Source organism: Clytia hemisphaerica, unplaced genomic scaffold (genome assembly GCF_902728285.1).
Source record: "Clytia hemisphaerica strain Z4C2 unplaced genomic scaffold, Clytia hemisphaerica genome assembly, whole genome shotgun sequence".
Classification (NCBI taxonomy): Eukaryota; Metazoa; Cnidaria; class Hydrozoa; order Leptothecata; family Clytiidae; genus Clytia; species Clytia hemisphaerica.
In genome coordinates, this window is record NW_027103836.1 from 2,174,361 (window position 1) to 2,198,443 (window position 24,083).

At 35.0% G+C, this 24,083-nt stretch overlaps 1 protein-coding gene across 1 annotated transcript; it reads left to right on the plus strand.

The window, feature by feature from the left end:
- The first annotated feature begins 974 nt into the window (after positions 1–974).
- Positions 975–19,988, plus strand: LOC136807267 (uncharacterized). Its single transcript, XM_067063867.1, has 8 exons — positions 975–1,648; positions 2,236–2,272; positions 12,549–12,796; positions 12,978–14,537; positions 14,638–14,756; positions 17,068–17,924; positions 18,239–18,280; positions 19,877–19,988. The coding sequence occupies exons 1-8, from the start codon at positions 1,003–1,005 to the stop codon at positions 19,974–19,976; spliced, it is 3,609 nt and encodes a 1,202-aa protein (XP_066919968.1). The 5' UTR covers positions 975–1,002; the 3' UTR covers positions 19,977–19,988.
- The last annotated feature ends 4,095 nt before the right edge of the window (positions 19,989–24,083 follow it).

The window sequence follows — 24,083 nt, forward strand, 5'->3', positions numbered from 1 at the left end:
TACACAACACTTCTCTTGCTTTGACTTTTCGCGATTCCATGTTGATAGTATTTTTGAAAAAATTCAAGTTTTCTCACAATCTCGACCCAAAAAAAAACGTTTCCTGCCGGCTAATGGTCTTCAAAAGTTATGGTAATTTTACCTGAGTTCGAATTTTCGTTTGATTAAAAAAACAACATGTATTGTGAAAATGGCTGAAATTGAATCCAAATTTGTTAGAAAAGATGAAAGTAGGGGGAATTTTGTTCGATTTTTTGGAATCACTTGACTGTTTTGTTAGAAGCACTTGTTATACATTTTTGGAAAGCTAAGGGGTAGGGGAATCGAAATTACTATGTTTCCAATTTTTTTCGGACACTTTGGTGTGATTTTCGGACAAATATGACGGCTTCAGGCAAAAATCATAGGGTTAAAAATTAATGAAAATTTTAGCTCGAGAAAACGGAGACCTGTTGTATATTTTTGGTAAGCTCTCAAAAAATTAGGATTAGAGATATATTGCAAGTATAGGTGATTTTTGTACCTAACTCGAGATATTAACCCTTGAAAACAGTGTTTTTCAGCCAGAAACAGCTATTTTGTCCAGTTTTTACGCTTTTTGAAGCTCAAAATGATTTTCCAAAACAAACTTTTAATGATTTTTTTTTTGCATTGTATTAAAGAAAGAAAAAACAAACTTAAAATTTCGCTTATTATAGCTTTTTTATAATTGGTACAGTGGTTCTCAGGTTTTAAACTTGTAAAGTCACTTTTGAACAAGTCGAAAAAACACGTCAACAAAGGGGGGGGGTATAAACATCACAAAACACCCCACTTATACCGTGGGGAAACAAACAAAAACCGACATTGTCCGCACATACCCAACACCCATTTTGCCTAATCCCCCCGAATTACTGTAGTTAGCTAATAGCGTAGAAAGTTTTCATGTACCTATGAAATAGACTAATAATGTTTCTTATATCTAATTTAGTATAAACGAAATATTTAAAGTTAAAAATCAAAATGGGTAATTCAACCTCAAAAGTTGTTGTTGACAATTGCAATTATTTGATTGCCACTCTAAGTATTGACATTCATGTAAAAGAAGCATTACTGGAAAGTTGCCGTGATACAACGTTTGTTAAAGTTTCTTTGCCTGCTGATGGTGTCGACCTGTTCAATTTTTTCAATGATCCTCAGAGGAAAAAGAAGCTAGACTTTTTGTTGAAACAAAAGTCTATTTATCAAGATCAATACGATTTACTCTTACCACAAAATTGTTTAGCGGACTCTAAAAATTGGGACGTGACTATCATAACTCGTGTTGCTGGGGAATTTCTTTTTCTACCAAATTCTTCCAAAGCAATTATCAAGGATGCTCAGAAGTCTAGAAACGGTATCAAACACGGCAACCCGGAAGAGTTTAAACAGCAACAGACATTTGATGACACGATGGACGATATTGAAAACCTGCTGATCAAACTAAACTATGTTAAAATGAATGATTTTCATAACTTAAGAAACAAGACTGTAGAAATTGATTTGAAAACTTTGACGAACTACCACCAGACGCTGATGACAAACATGCAAAATCACCTCATAAATGAACAAACTAAAGCGAGTAAAGACATTTTGAAACAAGTTATCGATTATATCAACGTCAAAAGAGGTGAATATATTCTATTTTCTTCTATATCTCTACTTTCTCTTGATTATACAGGGAAACTTACACAGTTTTCGCAGATTTCACTATTTTATTTGAATTTTTCGCGGTTGGTCAAATTTTGTAATATTTTGAAAGTGATATCAGAAAAGTTTTTGTTGAATTTCCATTCGATGATCTTTTGAAACCGTAAAATTGTTAGTAAGGGAAAGTAAAATAAACATCTACTTAAATAGATCAAAAGCATTTTTTTTCAATTTTTCAATTTTTAAAGCATTTTCTTAAATTTTTAGCGGGAATTAATTTTTCAGTTTTGAGCTCGAAAACGTTTTCGCGAGTTTAAAAAGCGAACATTAGTTTCTGCGAGAATTAGTTCTCTTTTAAGGTATATCCTTTATTTATAGGATATAAGGTATATCGTCTCTTTATTTCAGATTTTTAGCTCTACCATGTTCTTAGAAGACATCCCTAATATCATCGGGACTTATATCAAAATTTCTTGAATTTTGTTTCCTAGAAGATCTGAATATCAAGAACATTTCATATGGAAAGATATTACAAATTAGTAAAGACCCTTTACTTTCTTAATTTAGAACCCAGCCAAACCGTCCACCCAAGCAAGATTCTCAGGTAGGTTTAACCTTATGTTGTTTAAAAGCTCAAATTGGTAAATTTTCGCCTGAAAATGAAAAGGATTCTTTTCAACTAAGATTATCTGACATTTTTCAAAGCTAGAGTTTTTCAAGCCACTGTGTTCTGTTCATACTATGACTTGTTAGTAACAGTAAGAAAATCTGAAGAAAAAATATAGAATACATTTTATGATAAAGCCCGGGGGGCACTCCATTACTAAACGACGACATGTGTCGCCAAAAAAATGGCTTTAAAAATCGAACACTAAAAGTGCAGCCCTTGAGAAGTGCAAAGGTATTAAAGTGTATTTTACCGAACGTTTCTGACCCATACAGTGTAGTTTTATTTCATACCTTGTTGTGCTGCAGCCACCTAAAAATGAGCATGAAATGTTAACACAATGTTAAAAAACAATCTAAATGGTTGCGAGTCAAGATACAACAAATTTTTACAGTCAGATCTGCAATTTGCCGGTCCCCAAACACACCTTGTAGTGAATTCTATCAAAGGTACTCTCTTATACAGTGCATTTTGAGGGTGTCGAGGATAACTAGGATAAAGCTTAGTTCTTTCTGGTTCTTTGAGTACTATAAATATCAGCTATCTTATTTCAAATTCACATTATAGGAAGTCAGAAAATTATTAAAACAAAGAATCCTTTAGAAAAGAAAGTTGAAAGAAAAATAAACTCTTTACTTCCTTATAAAATTATTAAATTCTGGGGGTACTACCCTTGCATAGCGACGGAGGTGTGCCGCTCAAAATTGAAAAATGGACACTACGTGGGACTAGTTTTTTGAAAAAAAGTTTCCTCGAAAATTTTCATAACCTTATATTTTGGTATTTTTGCGACCCTACCTGGGATTAATGGAGATGAAAAGGTGGCTGGGTTTTTCGTATGGGTAAAAGTAGAATTTTTGTTATTCGATTTGTAAGGGTGAAAATCGCTTATATTGGTTAAGGTCAGTATCAGTTAGGATAAGAGTTGACGCTCAAGATTCAAAATAGGGTTGCGAGTAGCATTGGTAGAAAAATGTAAGGCCCAAGGCTCAAGGCCCTAATAAGGGCATCCTTAGGGTTGTACCAACCTTGTTATGTTAATACTCATAGGTCTGTAAAATAAACATTGCAAGTAAATTTGCGAATTCGAATTTGGCATCGTGGTTTGGTGTAGGCGTACGGAGCTTTTAAACCAAGAGTACGTTTCACGAGTATGTTAGAAGCCCACCCGCAACTTAACTATGGCAAATTACAGAATATCAAAACTGAATTATGAAAATGAAAAGAGTCCAACTTAAAAACATCTTAAAGTTTCAGATCAAAGACAGAAAAATGCAAGATCTACTCTTACTCGTAAGAAGAAGCCACAACCGGGCGAAGGAAAACTTTTATGGAAAAGAAGCTATCAAAAATTGTAAGAAAAGTCTATTGTAAAAAGGGAATAGAGATGTGAAAATTATCAGCCCTGAAACCATAAAAAATGAAAAAAATACAGCAAAAAAATTTACCAGGTGTCCTGCCAATTTAAAGATGTATCACAAGACATTAAAGAAAAAGAATTATCCACTGACATTACTGTACCCGTCTAATATTTTAGCCTAGCCTATAGTCTGTAAAAAGCCAAAACAAAAACTTAATCTCTCCAAAGTTCTCCAAACCAGCAAAATAATATAATAACTGCAGGGTTTATTATTTATAGAATAATATACCAACCAGGTTCAACTAGAGGGGGGTCTCATGCCCAAGTCAGGTTTTGAATGGCCAATGCTTGGGAAAAATGTTACAAAATTTTGCGACTTTAAATGAGCTTTGAAAGTGTAACAAATAGACCTTTTCACTTTTCCATCAGCCATGTATAATGAATTATATGTAAAAATACAGGAACGAAAAAGATGATGGAGTTTCTTAATTCAAAAGAAATATTTACAAAAAAAAAGCCTTTTAGAAATTTGCTCTTAAAGACATAGCATATGCTGTTAAATTTTTTCGTCAGAAAGTCGAAATGTTTGCAAACTGGTGAAGGCTTAATACCTTATCGGGGAAAACTTTCTCGTGGAAAGTGACGAAATTTTGGACAAGTGACGAATATTTTCCCCGACGAAATTTTTCCCCGACGAAATTTTTCCCCGGCCTTAATGCGTTTACCAACTACCAGAAAGTGAAGAAGTTTTCCCCGATAAGGTAGTAGATGGCATTTTGTAAAATCTATTGTTTTGGTCAAAGCACTTGTTATACATTTTTGGAATGCTAAGAGGTAGGGGAATCAAAATTAAGATTGAAGATATATTGTAAGTATATGTGATTTCTGTACAAAACTCGAGATACTAACCCTTGAAAACAGTGTTTGTCCAGTTTTTGCGCTTTTTGAAGCTCAATATCTCGAGCTAGGTACTGAAATCACCTTTTTTTCTTCTTTTACATTATTGAGTTATTTTTCCTCCCTTTACATTTTCAAGTTATTTTTTCGTTATGTTAGTGAGTTATGTCCGACCGGTCCCGATGAAAATGAATATTTGTATCATCGGACGTCAAAAGCTGTAAACAAAGTCTGAGAATCGAACACCCGAAAAGAAAATGCTATTTTAGAAGAACAATCCGGCCAATGTAAAAAACATTCTTAGCGTTTTTACCCTCTTCTGCATTAGAATTAGAGCATTTTTCGTCATATAGTCCCGCTGCTGAGGTCGAAAATCGGTTCATTTCGTGACACATCTCTTAGAAGTAACTTTTTTTTGTGGAAACTCACGAATTACTAAGTCCTGATATCATATGAATGTTAAACCAAAAGTTTAAAAAAGAAAAATCATTTAAAATTACAAATTACACAAAATATTTAGCATTTCAGCTTAGGTGTACAGCACCTGACCCCGAGAATGTAGTAAACCCCGAGAATGTAGGTTTCTCATTTTTTAGTATGGTAGCCCTAACGATAGTTCAACTTCATAAAAAGTTGTTTCAGAGCAAAATGTTACATATTACTGATTATTTCTAGACCTAAAGTTTTAACTTGAATTGATTTTTTCAGGCGAAAATCTGAATCGAAGCTGATTGGATACTACTCGAATTGAGACATTTTTAAGATAAATCCTCTCTAAATCGAAATCTATTGGAATTAAGTTATGATGATACGGTAATTTCTTATTCCTTATGAACTAAGGAAATGTGGAAAATAGTCCATTTCAATATTTATTGTTCTAAGCTAGATATTTTAACGAAAATGTTTGACCTACCTTTTGGGGTTAGTTGACCTACAATTTGGGAGCCTTCATAACCCGACATAAAAAGTCTGTCAAATTATATAAAACTTTTTTGTTGTACTTTTATAACATGAAAGTATTACCTGAGAGATGATTAATGTTGGCATTTTAAGCTTTTACGACGTGTCCCAGACCCGCTGGGACCCCAGCGCAATCAGAAAATTTGCCTAAGTTTGGAACAATAGAATTTCTATCCCCATTGGGAATTTAGTAGAAATTTTCGACCCGATGTGGGAAAAGTTCCACCGGGGCTGTGAGGCAGGGGTGTTGTTACATTATTCACATATTTTAACACAGAATCTTCAACCTACAAAATAAAAACAACTTTCTTGTCTCTTATTTTCGTCCTTTCTTTTACTTTCCTCATTTGTAGCACGATAAAATTAATATCTTTGTTAATTTTTTTGTAAGTTAGTTTTTTTGCTAAAGTATAAATTTCAATTAGAGAATAATAATTTCCGATGAATACTGAAATTCTGCTCTCAACAACCGAATCTTTTCACCTACATTCTGGGGGTTAGAAAGCGAAAAAATCCAATTTTCAGAATAACCAAAGCTCTTTAGAATATTTTTTTGGCGTAAAATATTTCTAAAATTTTCTGTTATAATTAATTCAATCGAAAAAATATCAACATTTTACTATTACTAGATTTAAAGCCATAAAACCAAACCTACATTCCGGGGGTTATAACGAAAATGAGAGTCAACTTCAAGGACCAAAAAAATCTATCAAAAGTAATGAAACTAACCCCTGAAAAAGGATTTTGGGAGTTCAAAATTTCGTTTAAACTATTCAATATTTTTTTAAATGCAAATCTACATCTCTCAGGTCTGATTTAAATTTCACCTACATTCTCGGGGTCAGGTGCTGTATGGTGTATGCTTAGTGAAATCATGAAGCAATATTCAGATTGCTCAACTGATTCCAAGCTGCAAAAGTAACTCGAAAATGTAAAGGAAGGAAAAATAACTCGAGAACGTAAAAGAAGAAAAAACAATCGAGTTTAAAACACGAAATAACTCGAAACTTTAAAGGAACGAAAAAAAAAACTCGGGAAACTACAGAAACGTAAATAACTCGAAAATTTAAAGGAAGGAAAAAAAAATGAGTTAAAATTAAGAAATAACTCGAAAATTTAAAGGAAGGAAAAAAACTGAGTTACGAGATTTAGAATGATTTCATAGAAGGCACAAAATGACGTCAAAATTTCCGAAAAATGACGTCATAACTCGGTTTTTTTCGTAACTCGGTTTTTTAACTCGAGAAAAATAACTCGGGATTTCCGAGCCTCGTTAAAGCCAGAATAACAATACTTTTATCGAGGTCTCAATCACTGCTTCAAAAAATGCTGAGCTTGAAAAAAAAAACAAAGAAGTTGTTCAACCAATCATCAAAACAACAAAAAGCGCGCGTTAGGTCATTTAAGGGCTCTGGACATACCCAATTTTTCGATTTTACACCAACTTTAATGGCAATTTCTGCATTTTAAGAAGATTAATGTATCACTTTTTTTATATGTCCTGTTAAACCTACCTTTTCTGAATTTTAAAATCGAAAGATTGAAATGAAAAAATTAAATGAAGAAGAAAACGAAGAGTTTTTCGAAGGAGAGTATTTCACCTTTCAAAGCCTTAGATAGATATAGATAGATATGCCCCTCCGATGCATCGGAATGGGTCCTACCCACGATGGAGTAGCCTGCAGATGCGAGCAACCCTGCAGATGCGAGCTGCCGAGCCATGGTGTATACCACGACACTCGAACTACACGGGAGTACGGATGTACCCGCAGGTGTAGAACCTCCTAAGTGTCTCAGCACACCACAATGTCTGGAATATCTACCCATACTCTTGTATCAGAGTTATGGTACCCAATTCCCCTCACATGGCATGGGTTGACCCGGGCGAAGGAGCATTCACTTGCCAAGTGAATCGTAGTGCCACGGTGGGTATCGAACTCGAGACTCCCGGACAGAATTCAAGCTCGATAACCACTATACCACTACGCCTACGCCTACGCACTACGCCTACGCCTTTCAAAGCCTTAATCTCGGTAAATATCAAACATTCTGGAATTTTTTTTGGCTCAGGTGATGTATCTATTTAGTATCTAAAAATACAATTTCGGAAAATTTTTTTGGAAGTATCTTTCCTTTAAAATCTCCAAAAAACCTTATTTTTGGCAATTTTCTCCACTAAATTTCCATACAAAACCATCTATAACTTGGGATGTAGCTAAATAGAAAATTTTTCCGAAAAAATCTAAATAAAGAAATTATTTGTCAATAACTTAAAAAAAGTTTGAAACAATAAAGTGATTTCCCAAGGAGATTAGGCTTTTTTTGTGAAAAGTATTTGAATAGCGTCGTTATGACGTTTTATCAAGGTCCATTCCACACTTATTCCTTAATTACTCATGATGTAATTACTTAAATTCATTTTTTCAAAAGCAGTTTGCTCTTAAACATGTCAAAGAAGCGAAAAAGGTTTTATCTTTAAATTCTGAAATTGATTTTTCACTGTGATCAGTGATTTCAGTTTTTGAAATAGATCTTATCGGAGTTTTTGATTTTTCTAAAAAAGCGATGCATTGTGGGATTGTTTCGGGAGTATTACAATAGAATTCTCTCGAGGAATTCCTAAGAGATTAAATTAAATTCTCATTCATGAGGGAGTGATTTTTGTGAAAGATTGGCCAAGATAGTTTTGTTGCTGTCGTTTGACGTATTGAAGGATGTCTTCAGTCTTACAGATGCGCAAGACATCTTCACTTGCTGACATGACGAAGTGGAAAGTTTGTAATTTTTTTTCATCGATTCTTCTTTCAAAGCCGTCTCTCACCATCCTACGAAGCATATTAATGTTGGTGGATCAGATTCGCTGTTGTTGTTGTTGTTGAGTGATATTCCACGTTTGACAGGAATATGTCAACCGACTGTGCACCTTTGTATTTAGGAGATATACCCTATATCTTTCGATTGTGCAGTTTTTTACTCATTTGGTTATACTTGTTTTGAGCAACAGCTATTCTTAAGTCAATTTCTGCATCTCCTGTTGAAGGTTGATTGAAGTGTATATCGTCTCCAAGATATCTGAACACTTCACCATTTTCGATGACTTGATCATTTTTAAGCGTGACGATAGATTGAGGATACTCATCTTGGTTTTGAGACTTGAAATTTATTATCATCGTTTTGGTTTTCTTGGCGTTTATTTGGAGGTGAAAACGAACAGATTTTTCATTGAGGATTTTCAGTATTTTTTCTAAGTTTGAAATTCTTTCGAATGCAAGTTCTAAGTCGTCAGCGTAACCAGCCCAGTCAACAGTGTGTTCACCGTAATAGCTTTTGGCTCTTTCATCTCTGGTTGTAGCAGTGGCACGAATTATGTACTTCAGTTTAAGAAATTTAACATTCTTCTCTTCACAGATTTGCATAAACACACGTATGACATAATCCAGTTGTATAGTGATGGGGATTCTGGTCCCCCTTGTCGAACGCCAAGTAGAAGCTCGAAAACATCATCTGGAGTTTGTGCCAATACTGTTGTTTTTTTATGATACAATAATTCTAGTAATTTTATTAGGGAAGGCGCGACTTGCTCGGGAAATCTCTGGTAGATGGATTCAAAGAGGCCAATTTCGCAAAACGTGGTCCAACGTGGAGCTGAAGTTATTTTGTCATATATATGCCGTCTGCTGTTCCTCTATTTTGTCTAAATCCTTGCTGCTGGTCGAACAGTTGTTCGTCATAACAGTCTTTAAGTCTAGTCAAGATTATTATCACCATTATCTTACAAAGACTTGATCCTACTTTTAAACCTCTGTACGATGTCGGGTCTTTTGCAATTCCTTTAGCTGCTCCTTTCCATAAGGCAATAAGCTTTGAATGACCCCGTGATGATGGTATAGATTTCGTCGTCCATATTTGAAACAGTAGCGATTCAAGCTCTGATAGTAGCGCGTTTGATGCGAATGCATACTTGAAGAATTTTGCAGGAAGATCGTTTTGAGGATTTACCATTGTTTAAAGATTTGAGGGTAGATACAATTTCGTTCTTTTTTGGAGTGTCAAAATTGATGAACTCGCGGGTAATTTGTTGCAATAGAGCAATATAATTTGGTATATTAATAAGTTCAATGGGTTTCATTTTATTATTTACGTTGCCAGTGAAATGTTTTTCAAAATATGTTTTCAATGTCTCTGGGTCACACGCAAATTTTTGTCCAATAGATTTAAATGTTGAACCGTCGGACTTAATGGTTTTGAAGAGCTCTTCAACTTGTAGTTTTGTTGCAAACTCGTTTATTTCGTCAGCTCATTCTTGCATCGTGAGATTTCTCAATTGCCTTACATGTTTTTTAATTCTCTTTAAGAGCTTTTTGTATGTCTCTCCATTTCGTGTCGTATCGGATCGGTTACAGAGCAAAGAAATCAGTTCTTCATCATCGTTTTTCCAGAGTTTTTTTTTCGCTTGTTAATTTTTAATTTTGGAGGAAGTTCCTCGTTTGTAGCTTTCTCGATAGTTTTTAAAAGATTCTGTGAAAACACATTTATGTCTTCATCGAACGGACGATTCGTTTCAAGCTTTCGATTCAGATTTTCAACAAATGTCCTTCGAACTGTACGTAATAGTAGAGACTTGACATCGCGTTTCGGTTCGTTTGGGGTTTTGTTGTATCTTCTTCGAGCAATTCTGGTCGTGGGAGTACACATGGTTGCTTTGGGAAGTCGGTGGTCTGCGTCAATATCAATACCTCGGTAAACTATACAGTTTGTCATATAATTTTGGACGTAAGTTTCAGTAAGAATGTAATCAAGGACCTTGCGGGTTTTTCTGTAATTGCTGTACCATGTATAACGATGTATCATACGGTGCTTGAAGAAAGTGATCGAAATACAGAGTACATGAATACGACAAAATGCTTTTAATCGGTTTCCATTGTCATTACAAAGTGGAACAGTGATAATTTTCTTTCCGTCGAAGAAGCATCTTTTGTTCGAAATGGTAGTTGTAGCGTTGAAGTTTCCGACGACAATAAGCTTATGTTTCTTTTGGGTTTTTACGATTGCTTTGTTTAGATTTGAGTATAACACGAGTATTTGTTGATGGGTTTCGTCTGCTTCTGTTGGTGCGTAGCCGTTTACAAGTCGTATATTGAACCCGTTAACCTTTAGATAGATTGCCATTACGCGGAGGTCTGAGAAGTCGGGAGTAGAAATGTTAATATCTTTGTGTATCCAGACAAGTATACCGACACCTGCTTGACGTTTCTTCTTGTATCCTGACCAGTGAAATTCGAATTCTTCACCGGAGTCTAAACGAATTATTTTCGCACCAACGTCTCTCCACCGTACTTCTTGGAGGCAACAGAATGTGAGTTGAGATTTGGCAACTGCCTTTGCGATGGAATATATCTTTGCCCCGTCATCTTTCTCGGTTCCACTTCGTGTGTTAAGGGTTGCAAAGTTCCAGGTTTTTTGTTCGTTTTCAGAGGCATTGAAGGTAAAGAGTAAGAAGGATTTAATAGTACTTTTTCACTCACAAATTCGAATCTGTTGACAGCTGTCTCGAACGAAATACGTTTTGGTAACCCTTGGCATCCAGCCAGGGGTTGGGTGACTGAGCATCAATGTCTATTGTCAATTGTACGATATCATGAGCGATAGGCGGTGTGGATGATTGTAGTAATCAACTACAATTCCTCGGACCCAGTTAACGCAACCCCAAAGAAATTGTAAAGCCCTCAAAGTTCTATTCTAAAGCTCATTTATAGTAGTGACCAATAAAATCTGAAAATCGACTTTCTTAAAGCATGGTCATATTGCATACCAAAATGTCACAAATATGATGGAGATTTAGAAAAACATTAGAAATATACGTCAAAAATGATGAGAGATAAATAAAAGTTTTTTGTCTTTTGACTAAAAAAACATGCGCCATTGCATTATGGGCATGAAATCCTGAAAATTACAAATATTGTTTTGGGAATGGATTTTTAGCAAGTATTTGATCAATTGAATCACGGTTCAGCATCTAAATTGCAATTTCAAAGTTTCAGTAAGTGGTGAGCAAGGGTTTCATGTTTGTAGGTTTTAAGGTGTAATAGTGTAGGTTTTAAGGTGTAATTTGCGGGTAATTTGATTATAACCTACAGTTTGGAAAATATTTAGGTACAAATGATTTAATTGTAACATTAGTAACTTTGCAGTGAATCACTGTTCAAAATTTGAGGCCAAAAGGACTATTTTTTATTTGTAAATATGTAAATTGTAAATATGTAAATTGTTTGAGTAAATAGCTAAAATTGCTTTTTTTCACAAAGCAATAAATTTTTTCTTAGCAGCTTTTACAAAAACCACACCCAGGAAAGAAATTCAAAGGTAGCCTAGACCCACCAATAAAAAGTTTCCACCCTTACTGTTTTCTCTATCAGAATATAGGGGGTACCTTCTTTGTTGTAGGTTTTCAGGGGTATCCACTGGTATTCAATGTAAAGTCGACTCTTGGAGATTTTGTAAATTTATTAATTTTCAAATGTCCGTTTCCTGAAAAGCTCTCGAAATATCAGAATTCAAGACATTTTCGTTAAATGTAAAGTTCGTTTGAAAATATAGTAAATATAATATTTCAGGTTTTAAAAAAATGATAAAATACTGAATGTAGGACAAATTTACTGATAAGAGATGTGTTTTTTCCAACTCTCTTTGAAATGTAATGAAACGCTCATATTTACACTATATTTACAATTTGGGAAATCTATGATTTCGCCCAATGTAACACTTTAAAAATCGTATCATATTTTAATCCTCTACCAGTAAAGTATAGTACCGCGCTTGGGCAGATATAAGAAAAGACTCTTGTAAATAGATAGACTGTAATAAGTTAATAGCTCCTGAATTCCTGAAATGGTTCACCTGTGAATGGTTTCACACAGCCACCCTTTTTAAGCTTGATATCACGTGACTATGAAGAGCCGATGAAAACAATAATAAATTCATTTTCATCTTTTAAAGGGTCGAGAAGATTACACCAAAAGAGGTTGCATTCACAGCTGAAGAAACTTCCATTATCTACACTGTTCAATGTTGGAAGATTAAAAATGAAACGAAAATGATTGAACCTGTCAAAAATGTAACATCAACAAACATAAACCAAAAAGCTTGGATACAGTGTGAAGTGGATATCAAAAGTGGATATACATATGAATTCGTTTTCAATACTGACAGAGCTGATGACTCCAAAATCATTGTTCAACTTCCGCGTAAGACTTGTCTGGAAAATTTATCTAGGGAAAATCATTTTGAAGATTAGGGGCTAGATACTTTTTGATATTCTCGTAATACTATCAATTGAAAAAAATTTAAAGGAAATATTGATCGGACTTTAACTATTTATGGGATCTGATTTTATTGTGACTTTAGGAAACTCTCATTTCTTTCCAGGCAATCATCATCATACAAGTAGGAAAGGAGAAACATTAGTCTACGCTCATAATTGTGGAAGGCCTTCCAATATACACGCATTCGAAGTTTCGGACGAGAATGGAATCACAGATGACGATACATGTATCCCAATCAGCACCGGTCCTTCAGTTGCCAACACTGTCAAAGAATTCAATCAAAGAGTAATGCAGTATTACAAAGACCATATCGGCGTCAAAACCTTCCCACCCTCGTATTACGTACGAAATGTAAACATGAAAGAAGTTATCGCCAGTCTTGAAGAACATTCATCGCTTCTTGGAGGAAAAATTCTCGTCGTATATAATCCCATAAGCCATCTCAGAATACTTGGACTTAATGATGAAAAGATCGAGAGTGTTCTGCATTTTTCTGAGTGCCCTGATTACTATGACAACACAATTGTTTGTATTTATCCCAATCATGGCTTGCTGTTTGTTTTCGTGGTCAGTGAAAACGAAAAACATATTGACAAGGATTTGGCAAAAGTTAATGCAGTCTTGAAAACATGGTGTTATGTTCACAGGCAGATTCTCGAAAATGAACAGTTTACTATTGTTGGAGTTCTCGTCTTACCGGCTTCAAGCAACTTGAACAAAATGAAGCAACATCCTTGCTTAAATCTAAACACAAAGAGTCAGGACTTTGTCATTTCTTTCGATGAAAACTTTGGACAATGGTTGACCAACTTCTTAAAATTAATCCGAGATAATCGAAAGCTTTCATCACCTTCAACGCCAGGAATAATGGAAATCATTGCAGGGAACATGATGGCAAGCATGGCACAAACCAAAATCTACCTTCCTCGTGTTTCAGGAAATGACACTGTTAACGTTAAGACAATCCTGTTAACTGAACCTCAAATTTCCTGCATCGATAGCCAGTCGAACTGGAAGATGATTCAAGCTTCCTATGGCGCTGGAAAATCAATCACTTTACACGAAATTGCAAGGAAACTGCTGAAAATGAGCAACCAAGACTTGATTATAAACGTTACTTTCGACCCATTCAGTGCACTAGATAAGAAAGTCGACCATTCATTTAACGAGCTTTGTAAACAAGAAAAATTGACACAAAAACGAGAAAATCTCATCTCATTATCGCTTTCTGAAGCTGTTGGTGAAAGAAGGAATGTCACCGATTTTTACAACTGTTCCTCATTACCATCCAAAAATATTGCCGACGTCATGCTTCTCTTAAAAAACAAACACAAACATCGAAAAATACATTTCCTTTTTGATGAAGTTCCACAAGAGCTGTTCACAAAGACCTACTCAGAAACACTACGTGGCCGTTTGGAAAGTGAATTTCGAGAATCAGTGGTCGTGATTGCCCTCCAAAGTGTACAGAAATCTCGAAAGCTAACCGAAGAAGGCAAGGTCACCAATTCACAAGAGATAGATTTAAAAAGCTCAAGCATGGAACTTTTCAAGCTACCAACAACAATCCGAATGAGCAGTTCCCTACACGAATTGAAAGAAGTTTTGGAAGGTGAAATCGAAAGTTCGCCCTGCTCCTTAAACTTAGAAGTTCGATCGAAAGGTATTACATACCATTTACGTAACATTCTTTTATAAGTAAAATATGCTCATTTCAATTTATGACTGAAACATTTTTCATATTTTAATCTTCTATTTTTCAGGAAACGCCTTGCTAACAAAAGACGAATCTAACAAGGCCATAATCCAGGAAACCCAACCAAATGGAGATAGGCCAGGTGGCTCTCAGTCAACAACAAAAGTTGAATTTCAGGTTAATGAGGTAATTTTGTTAATGGGTGTACTGTTTATAATTAGCTTACCATTCAAATTGAATAATGAAGCTATTTTCTCTTTGTCAGAACCGATCATCTTTTTAGATATTCTTTCTACAGATTTTTTGTTAATTCTGTTTTTCCAGACTATAACTGGTTAACTTTTTGTGTTGGGTATTACAACTTATTTTTGAAATTCCGTTCAAATGATCTGATTCGGATGTAATTTTAACTTGTGAAATAAACGTGCTCTCCTTGGCAACATACCCCCCTCTTACAGACCTGCTAGCAGGATCTTTCAGGCAGTTGGGGTTTAAATAAAGGACCAGAATTCAATTGGGAAGATTGATATATCCCATGTTTTCGAGCAAGAAAACTCAATATGGATAGAAAAAATAGCACAATATATTTTAGAGTATAATTTTCCATTGGGGACTATGTTTTCATCAATTTTTTTTCAATATGAAGGGGTACTTGGTCTGTCAGAAGTGACTAATTGTCTTTGATTTCAATGCCTTGAAGAGGCTAGTTCTGAAACTCCTGGTTGGGAAATTAAAAGCCACTTATTTTCCATTCAGAACACATGCCCGTGTGTTTTCAAAACAAAATTTAAAAGTGCACGGCAAACTTAAGGCTTCACTTTTTCTTGCTTAAAAAAGGTAGAAGATTCTTCTCTAGCACCTTCGTACGATGGCTCAGAAGGCTCAAAACACGCACTTCTCGTTTTCTTCCGAGTTTTTTTGTGACGATACTGCACACTTCTAAAAATATTTTAGAAACGCAAAAGTCCCCCTCGAAAGATAGCCGTTCTGGTCAGCAAAATAGATACCGAGTTGTAACAAATGAGTTGATGTTAATAGCGAAAGCATTTGTGGTTTGACGAGTTGCAAATCTGGTTTGTGATTTATATATAACAACATTTTTTTGACGCGTTAATCGGTCACTTTTTTGCTTCCCCGATTTAAGCCCAACAATACCCCGATTTTTGCCACTGGGGGAAAACTTTTCCGACCAACACTTAACTCGGAAATTTTGATTCATTTTGCCTAACTCGACATTCATTTTAAATACCCAAAAAAAATTCATTGCGCGGGCCGCTCACTTGGAAATTTCCCACCGTGACAAGAAGTCAGAATTGCGGAGTGTCACTTGAGCCCCCCCGGGGGGGGGGGGGGCAGCTGGGCAAAAGGAACGACGCGTATGTGCGGGTACTAAGGCTACCTTTTCCAATATGTTTAAAATGCACTGTAAGGGTCGGAAAAACTAGAGATGCACTGTAAGGGTAGAAATTTCAGAAAAGTCTTGAAAAATCGAGATATTTTGACCAAACATGCTATAATTTGACCATTATTTGCACGAAAGGGATCGAAAATTTGGGGGAAAATGCACTCTTAGGGTATGATTTTCACTGATTTTAAATACCGTCAGTCCGCAAACCCAGTGCCCCCCGGGCTTGAGCCTTTTGGGCCATTGACCCTAGACAGTTCTAGTTCACAAATTTTATAAGAACTGGAAGAAGGTCGTTAGGGATCATCGTACCTTCGGGGCTTCAACCTGAGTTCCACCACTTTACCGACTACAGAAGAAAAACAAGCAGTGATTTTTTAAATTCTTTTTTATTTAGTTTTTGGACCTACCCCGGTTGGGTGGAGGTCCTATAAAGTAACCTGTGCCTGTTCGTCCGTTCGTTACCAACTTTTCTCAGGATTGAATCATAGGAATCTTTTGATTTTTGGTACAAAGGTGCAAAATAGTGGTGGCCAAAATGTGACAGAGCCCGATTTTCGAAAAAAGATATTTTTGGGCCAAAAAACGGGATTTTTTTGCATGAAAGTAGATAGAAGATCGCTCAAGCAGATTTTTGCAAAAAAAATTTGGTTGGCTCAAAAAACGCATCTTTATCTATAAGAATCACTATTTATAAGCATAGAACAATGTTCTTAGCCAAATTATTATTTTTATTATTATTTTTTCTAAAGAAAATGTCACGGTAGAGCGCGATGGTTTGAGTTTTCTGGAAACCTGTGCATTTTTCTGATAGTGGATTGTTTTTATAAAGAAAAGCGTTTAATAGCTTTTTTATTTATTTTTCAAAAGTCTTTTTCAATAGTGCTGATAGTTTCTCCCAATAGATATGCTTTCATTGTTCTTTATTTTTCTGTATTTTAACCAGTTATGTCTGATGTGTTTCATTGTTTAAATGTTCATTGATTAGTTGGATAACCAGGTAGGTCCGTAAAAGTATCACTTGTTTTTTTTCCGATTAAACCTTACCTTTATGTTTTAACGAGAAATTTCAAATTACTTCCCATTTTTTAGCAAAAAGAAGATCGAGAAGAAAGCGAATCATTTGACCCAACGAAGCTACGCGACCCCGAAAACGTTTTTAAGTCGCAGCCACGGACGAATAAAAATGAAGAAGTCGTGAAAGAACTGTCCACCACGTATACATATATGAAAGGAAAATGTGGGCATTCTTTTGCGAGCTTCCTAAAACCACGGATCTTTCATTTCACCAAAGCTTTCACACCTTTATTTGCTTGGTTCCTTCCGATACTAGCTTCAATCCTCCAGTTCTGTTTGAATGAGAGAAAGGAGGACGAAGTCGTGGTATTATGCGAAGATATCTGTCAAGTACAAATGGTTCAGTATGCCCTGGAAAGGATACACAAGCATCCAATTGCATACGCACCTTACCTTACCGGAGAATATCCTCAAGACATCCACAAAATGAAGGAAAAATTCGTCAAAAATTTGGACGAAATGGAGACAGTTCTGATATCCGATTATCGGTCTGTTCGTGGATTGGAAATGGCTCATACAATCATCTTTGTGGATCCAGAAAACGAGGCCAACGCACATTTTCTCATCGAAGCAATCACACGAACCATAACAAATCTTGATGTCATTTCAACGAAACCTTTTCCACAAAATCCTTCCACGAGTATCGAGAGAGCTTTCCAAAAATATGTCGACGGGACTTTAGTAGTCAAGACACACGTTGAATCAAGCAAAGACGCTGAAGATCTTTTGAAAATACAATTCCATTACAACGAAAAGGACGGCTCAAAACAAACAAAAATTGTCTCACAGAAATTGACCGATTTCAGGTTCGACGTTTCAAAATCTCTAGATGAAATCAACAAATATGAAGAGCTATGGCAAAACTATTTCAGGTATTGAGCTTTACCATTTTTTTTTAATCTTACGTCAGAGAATTTTTTGATTTTATCTGGTTTACCTCAAGAAATCGTCAGTGGAGAAAACCCTGAACATTAGTACCGTTCAAGGGACAACCGAACCTTATTGTCTGCACATACTAGAATATGCATTCATTTCTGTATCTACCCTACCTACCCGGCAGTTATAAGGATTACCATACCGGTATATTTTCGAAAATTTGGTCTTTTCGAAAATTTCGCCTTTAACGAAAAATTTATTTTTTCTCTGAAAATCAGACTGCAAACAAATACTTTTATTTTTTGTCCAGGATGGCAATGACTCTTTCAAGTCCCATTTCACCTTTAGGAACGTAAGTCAATGCCGTTGAAACTCTCTAATTCGACATTCTATAATTCGGTGATAGTGTCTCCGTTGAAAGTAATATCCTTTGGAGATTTTTGCTTTCCTATTTGATTTCCGTGTGTAAAAGGATTTTTTTTTTGCAAATGTCTCTCTTAATCGAACTTCTAAAGCTTTCTTTAATTCCAACTAAAACATTCGTCCGCGCAGCTGGAAAATGAAGTAAGATACTTTCTATAACCCGAATTCTCTTTATAGTTCTCCGTCCCTTGAAGATTGAATTAGAGCATGAACATATAAACGACTGGACGTCTATCTTTTATTGTTTCTTTGAAGCGAGTTTCGTTGCCACCTGTATTTCAACATTTAACAGCGCTGAAATGAAGAATCTCAACTGCGTGTATACTTTTGAATCACTTTTGTCACTTCAAAAATCGAAAAAAATAGTATACCCAAGTATAAAAATTGTACAAGAGGAGTATCATAATTCGACCCTCATACTCTCTAAAATTATTCTATACTTTTCAGTCGAAATTTCAAAATATTAGCCGGAGCTACAACAAGTTAACAAAGTTAACAAAGTATTTTTCCTCATAATGTAAATTAAAGAGTCAAAAAGAGTTTAACCATCTTCTAAAAAGCAGGGGGGGGGGGGAGGTACTTGATTTTCGATATTTTAGTGCGTACGCACTATTTGTACGGCCCCTTTATGTCTTTAACGAGGCGGCAATGAAACCAGCCAGTGGTTTAAATATTTATATGTTTATATTTTCTTGATTAGAGAAGGTCAACTGTATCATTCGATACCCTCTCGTCTTCGATGAAAATCCAATTACATTTAGATGTTGAATTATAGAGTCTCAACTGTAATTACAATTTTGAGTTTTCCAAATTTACAATTCTTTTTTAGAAGAACTGAATAGTATAGCTTCTTTTAAAAGGCAGATACATTACCGTGAAAAGCACAGGTCGAAATCATATATGAATGAATGCGAAAAAAATATTCAAAAAATAATTTTTTCACATATTAAAAAATACAGTTTAAAACTTTTTCCTGGTTGTTTTTTGATGATTTTTGAAGTCATTCAATCATCATTGATGAACTTTGGACTATATCTTTTGATTGAATAATTTGATTTTTTTATTGATTGATGTTCTAAGATCGAAGAATCACTCGTGTAAAAATGATAATTATAGCACAATTATACACCTTTTCGACCGTAGCCGCCAATTGCCGCGCTGGCATTTTTTACCACCCTAAACTCGACCCAATCCTTTTTTTACACTTTTTTCTATTGTCTTCAAGCGGGAAAAAAGACTGGGACGGTTTTAGGGTGGTAAAAAATGCCCGCGCGGCAATAATTAGCGGTTACGGTCGAAAAGGTGTATTGAAGAAGTTTATTTTTTTCTTCTTCAATTTCAATCTTCATTTTCAGATTTTTTTGAATTTTTTCTTTTTGATAATATTCCATTCTTGTTTATCTTTTCAACAAGCAGTAAACTGCTATCTTATTCGAATTTCGAATTCTATCAAAACTTACAGCGTTCTTTGGCTCCGCTGCAGATTATATTAAGACAGACTTCTAATAGTATCTTCTGCAAATAGCAACAAATGGGATGGCAAAACCATGGAAAGTGTGACCTTGAATGATGGAACCACGCTCAGTTTTACTGGTAAGTTCGATTTGAAATTTTGTTTGGTATGACTTGTTATCAATTTTCAACTCCATAATCAGAAGCTAGTGAGACATCCAAATTATTTTCTATTCTGGCTAATTATAATCAAACACCCCCTTCTCACGGACCCGGTTTGATTTTTTTCATCAAGTTGCAACATAGTGTCTCGTCAAGCTTTCAAGCCGTTGGAAATAAAATTAAGAAAGTGTTCAGAAACTTAGTGAATAAAAATATTAGTATGCTAAGAATACCACCATTATGGAATTTAGCAACTGAATCTACCCTAACTATTTTTAACGTTTTACCTGTAACTTGCCGATTATTCCCCAGAAAGTTTCATAAAAATGTCAAATTTCTGCTTCGGGTACGTATTCAATGAGGCCCTCCAGCGGATGGCGTGATTGGGGCTTTTTTCTTACGTGATGGCGTGATTGGAACTTTTTTCTTGCGTGATGGCGTGATTAGAGATTTTTTTTGGCGTGATGGCGTGATCAAGATTTAGGCGTGATGCGTGATTGGGCAAAAATTTGAGGCGTGATGCGTGATTTGGGCTATTTTTTGCTATTTTTTGCGTGATGACAAATTTTAGGGATTTTCGTGATGGCGTGATTAGGGGTGCCACTGGGGGGGGGGGCTCATTCAATTGCATGCAAGATTTAGGTTTGGTTTAGAAATTAAGATTGCCGTAAGAATACACGCTTTTTTTTGTAAGAATACACTTTATAAGAATGTCCATGATGAAAATGGCCAAAAAATTAAGAATATGCTAAGAATATCACCATCATGGAATTTTGCTACTCAAGCTAAGAATGTCATTTTTAGAGCATTTTAACCTGTATTATAAATTACCACCAAGTAATAAGAATGCTGTAAGAATATTTTAGGATGATTTTCCCAAAAGATTTAAGAATATCCATGATGAAATGGATTTACACCATTCTTATAAAAAAAAGCGTGCACTCCAGGTGGATTTTTGATGCTGATGAAAAAACTCATACAAATAAGCATGACGGAGTCTTGTGTACTTCATAACGATTGTTTCATTTTTAATTCAATCACTGCTATTCATGAGCACTTTTTTCGCATGAATTAAAAAAATTATTTAATCCATCTAAATTGCTGAAACAGAATTAGTACACGCTTTATTTTTTATAAGAATGGTGTTTTTTCATTTCATCATGGATATTCTTAACTTTTTGGCGAAAATCATTCACAAATATTCTTACGGTATTCTTAGGTCAAGATCGAAATTGGCAATCTACAGGTCAAAATGCATTAAACCTTTTGAACCCGAATGTCGTACATATACGTCCTTGAGATGTTCAGAATGCCGTAAATATACGCAATTTGATAGGCATGTCTTTCTCGCGCAATATCTTTAATTGGCTTGCTTTCTGATCGTTGTAATGTTATGATCACGGTGTGAGTCAGCACTTTTCAAATAAAAACACTGATTCAAGATGGCAGACGGAAAAACATTGGACCCATACAAATTTTTACTCCATTTCACAAAGCTCACATGAGATAAAAATTAGTATGGTAGAATTGGAGATTTTGAATTTGCCACCAAAAAAAAACAGTTTGAAAACTGGCCAATCAGAATTTTGTTGCATAAATTTTTCGGGAGAACAATAGACATAATCGGCCAATCAGAAGCGTTTCTACAAAAAATTGTAGAAATGTTTGTCCAAAACTACCCGTCTACTATAGAGTTCAGAAAAAATCGTTAGTAGACGGGGCCCCATCTAGGAAAAACACTGATTTTGGAGAAAAGTGAACAATGTTTGAAAAGCCCTTGTGACCAATAGAATTGTTTTTGGATGCTAATTTTTGGTATATGGCTTCATGAGTAAGTATATATTGATAAAATAGTAAAGAAAGATGTAATAATTAACTTTCCCCCACTTTTTTTTGCATAGAAAGTGAAAAATGCCAAAAAAGTGACATTGTCGAAAAATGAGGAAAAAAGCATTGGTGTATGTAAGGCTACCATTTAAGTTAGAATACTTTAATTGAACTTGTACCCAACCTAAAAGCTGCAAAACTTAATTAGTTTTTCAGGGATAGTTTACTTTTTGCCAAAAGATTTCTTGAGTTATGGCACTTTTCCCAAACCCCGCACGTTTTCTCAAAAAAAGTTGCGCGCAGACAGCGTGAAAATATAAAAAACAGGATGCTGGAAAGGTTAAAAATGACATTCTTAGGTTCAGTTGCTAAATTCAATGATGGTGCATATTCTTAATTTTTTGCCAATTTTCATCGTGGACATTCTTATAAAGTGTATTCTTATAAAAAAAAGCGTGTATTTCGCCACTTCTTCCCGATGCCACGGCCCTTGAAAGCAACCCTCTATCCCGGTGGGGGATATTAAGGCAAAACAGGTGAAAGGTATGGTTGGTTTTCGGTAGCAATATTCAATTAAAAAAATATCCATTCAACAACAACAAATTTATATTCAACAATCTCATTTTTATATTCAAGAAGAAAAAAATCATTCAAGAAAAGAAATATTCATTCAAGAAAAAGTAAACTACGATTAGAAGCATGGCTTTTTATATTCAACACTACTAAAATAATTGTTCGAGAAAATGAAAAGAGGTCCAAGTCGCAGAGTGGAAAGATCTTCATATAAGTTAGCATATTAGCGACATACCTATAAGTATAATAGAATATTAAAGTGTAATACGGTGTAATACTGTAATATTGTAGCTTATTCTATCATATTATATAAGAAAACTCTTTTTCGCGCCAGGATTGGGAAAAAGCTACAATGCGAAAGGAAGGCTAAGCATCCACCAAAGACTTTTTTCAATAGTCTGTCTGGAAAACTATCTGTTCCCTAACATTGAATAACCTATTTCCCGGGTTCAAAAACCAAAATATTTGCTAAAAGAGAGTTATGGAGAGTTTTTCCACCACAGCGCTTATTACATAGGGGAGAATTTACCAAACATTCATATCTGACAGGGTCCACTTTTCAAACTCCAGCGGCCCTACTGACCGTCAAGGTTAGTGCCCTCCTTCTCTCCTTAGCCAGGGGGGGGCACCTTCTTCTTGACATTTGATTCAGTATTATACTAAAAATTGTTAGGGAGTTTGATATAACGAACTACTACGCTTATATTACGTACTTGAACAATCTCCTCAATATGTAGAACTATATGAAGACCAGGCCACTTAAAATCACTCGCACATATTTTTCTTGCACATATAATTATCATTCTTGGATAAATTTTTTATGTTGATGAACCAATTTTTAATCTCTTGAATATGAAAATGAAATTATTGAATATAAATTTGCTTTTGTTGAATGAATATTTTTTTTGTTGAATATTGCTACCAATATTGTTTATGAAGTTGAATGTAGTGAATGTGACGCGCGATATATTGGAGAAAGTGGTAGACGATTAGAAGAAAGAACATTAGAACATTCTGGAAAGGATAATAATTCCCACGTTACCAAACACACGCAACAATATGGGCATGGTGAAATTTAGGCTGCTGGCATCCACTAACGGATTCGTGCTCCTTATAGAGGATGCTTAATAAGCTATATTTCCTTTGTCCAGAGATTTGCCGCCTTTAGCCGATATACGGCTAAAGACATTTTTAGCTGGCGAGTGTCTACAAATATAACATTACGTAATGTTTAAATTTTCTGTGAGGCACCAAATCATAGATTGGAAAATATATTTGGATTTTGAAAAAAAAGTAGGCGGAAGGAAGTTTGCTTGTTTTTCTTCCTCCTTTCTTGTTTAATGTGGAGATTTTGTAAAAGATGAGAAATTAGATTTATTGAATTTAAGTGCCCTGATGTATCTTCTGTGTGCACCAACAAAGTTTTGCGTCATAAAACTACATTTTGATGCTTTAATTTGGACTTGCATGAGTGCATAATTTTTTACCACACTGGATTCGTTGATCACTTTGGCTCCAGATAATTGTTTTGTCAGTTCTACAGATATGTTGCAGATTATTTCAAGGTATTCTAGTTATGTATATACAGTACATTTTGGGGGTCTTATTGAATATTTCTGACATTACTTCTTTATGATTCTACAAAAGGGAGTGTTGTTGTTCCTTCAACAAGGGCCTTTAAATGTTAAAACAAATAAAGAACTTTTTTTCAGCTTTGG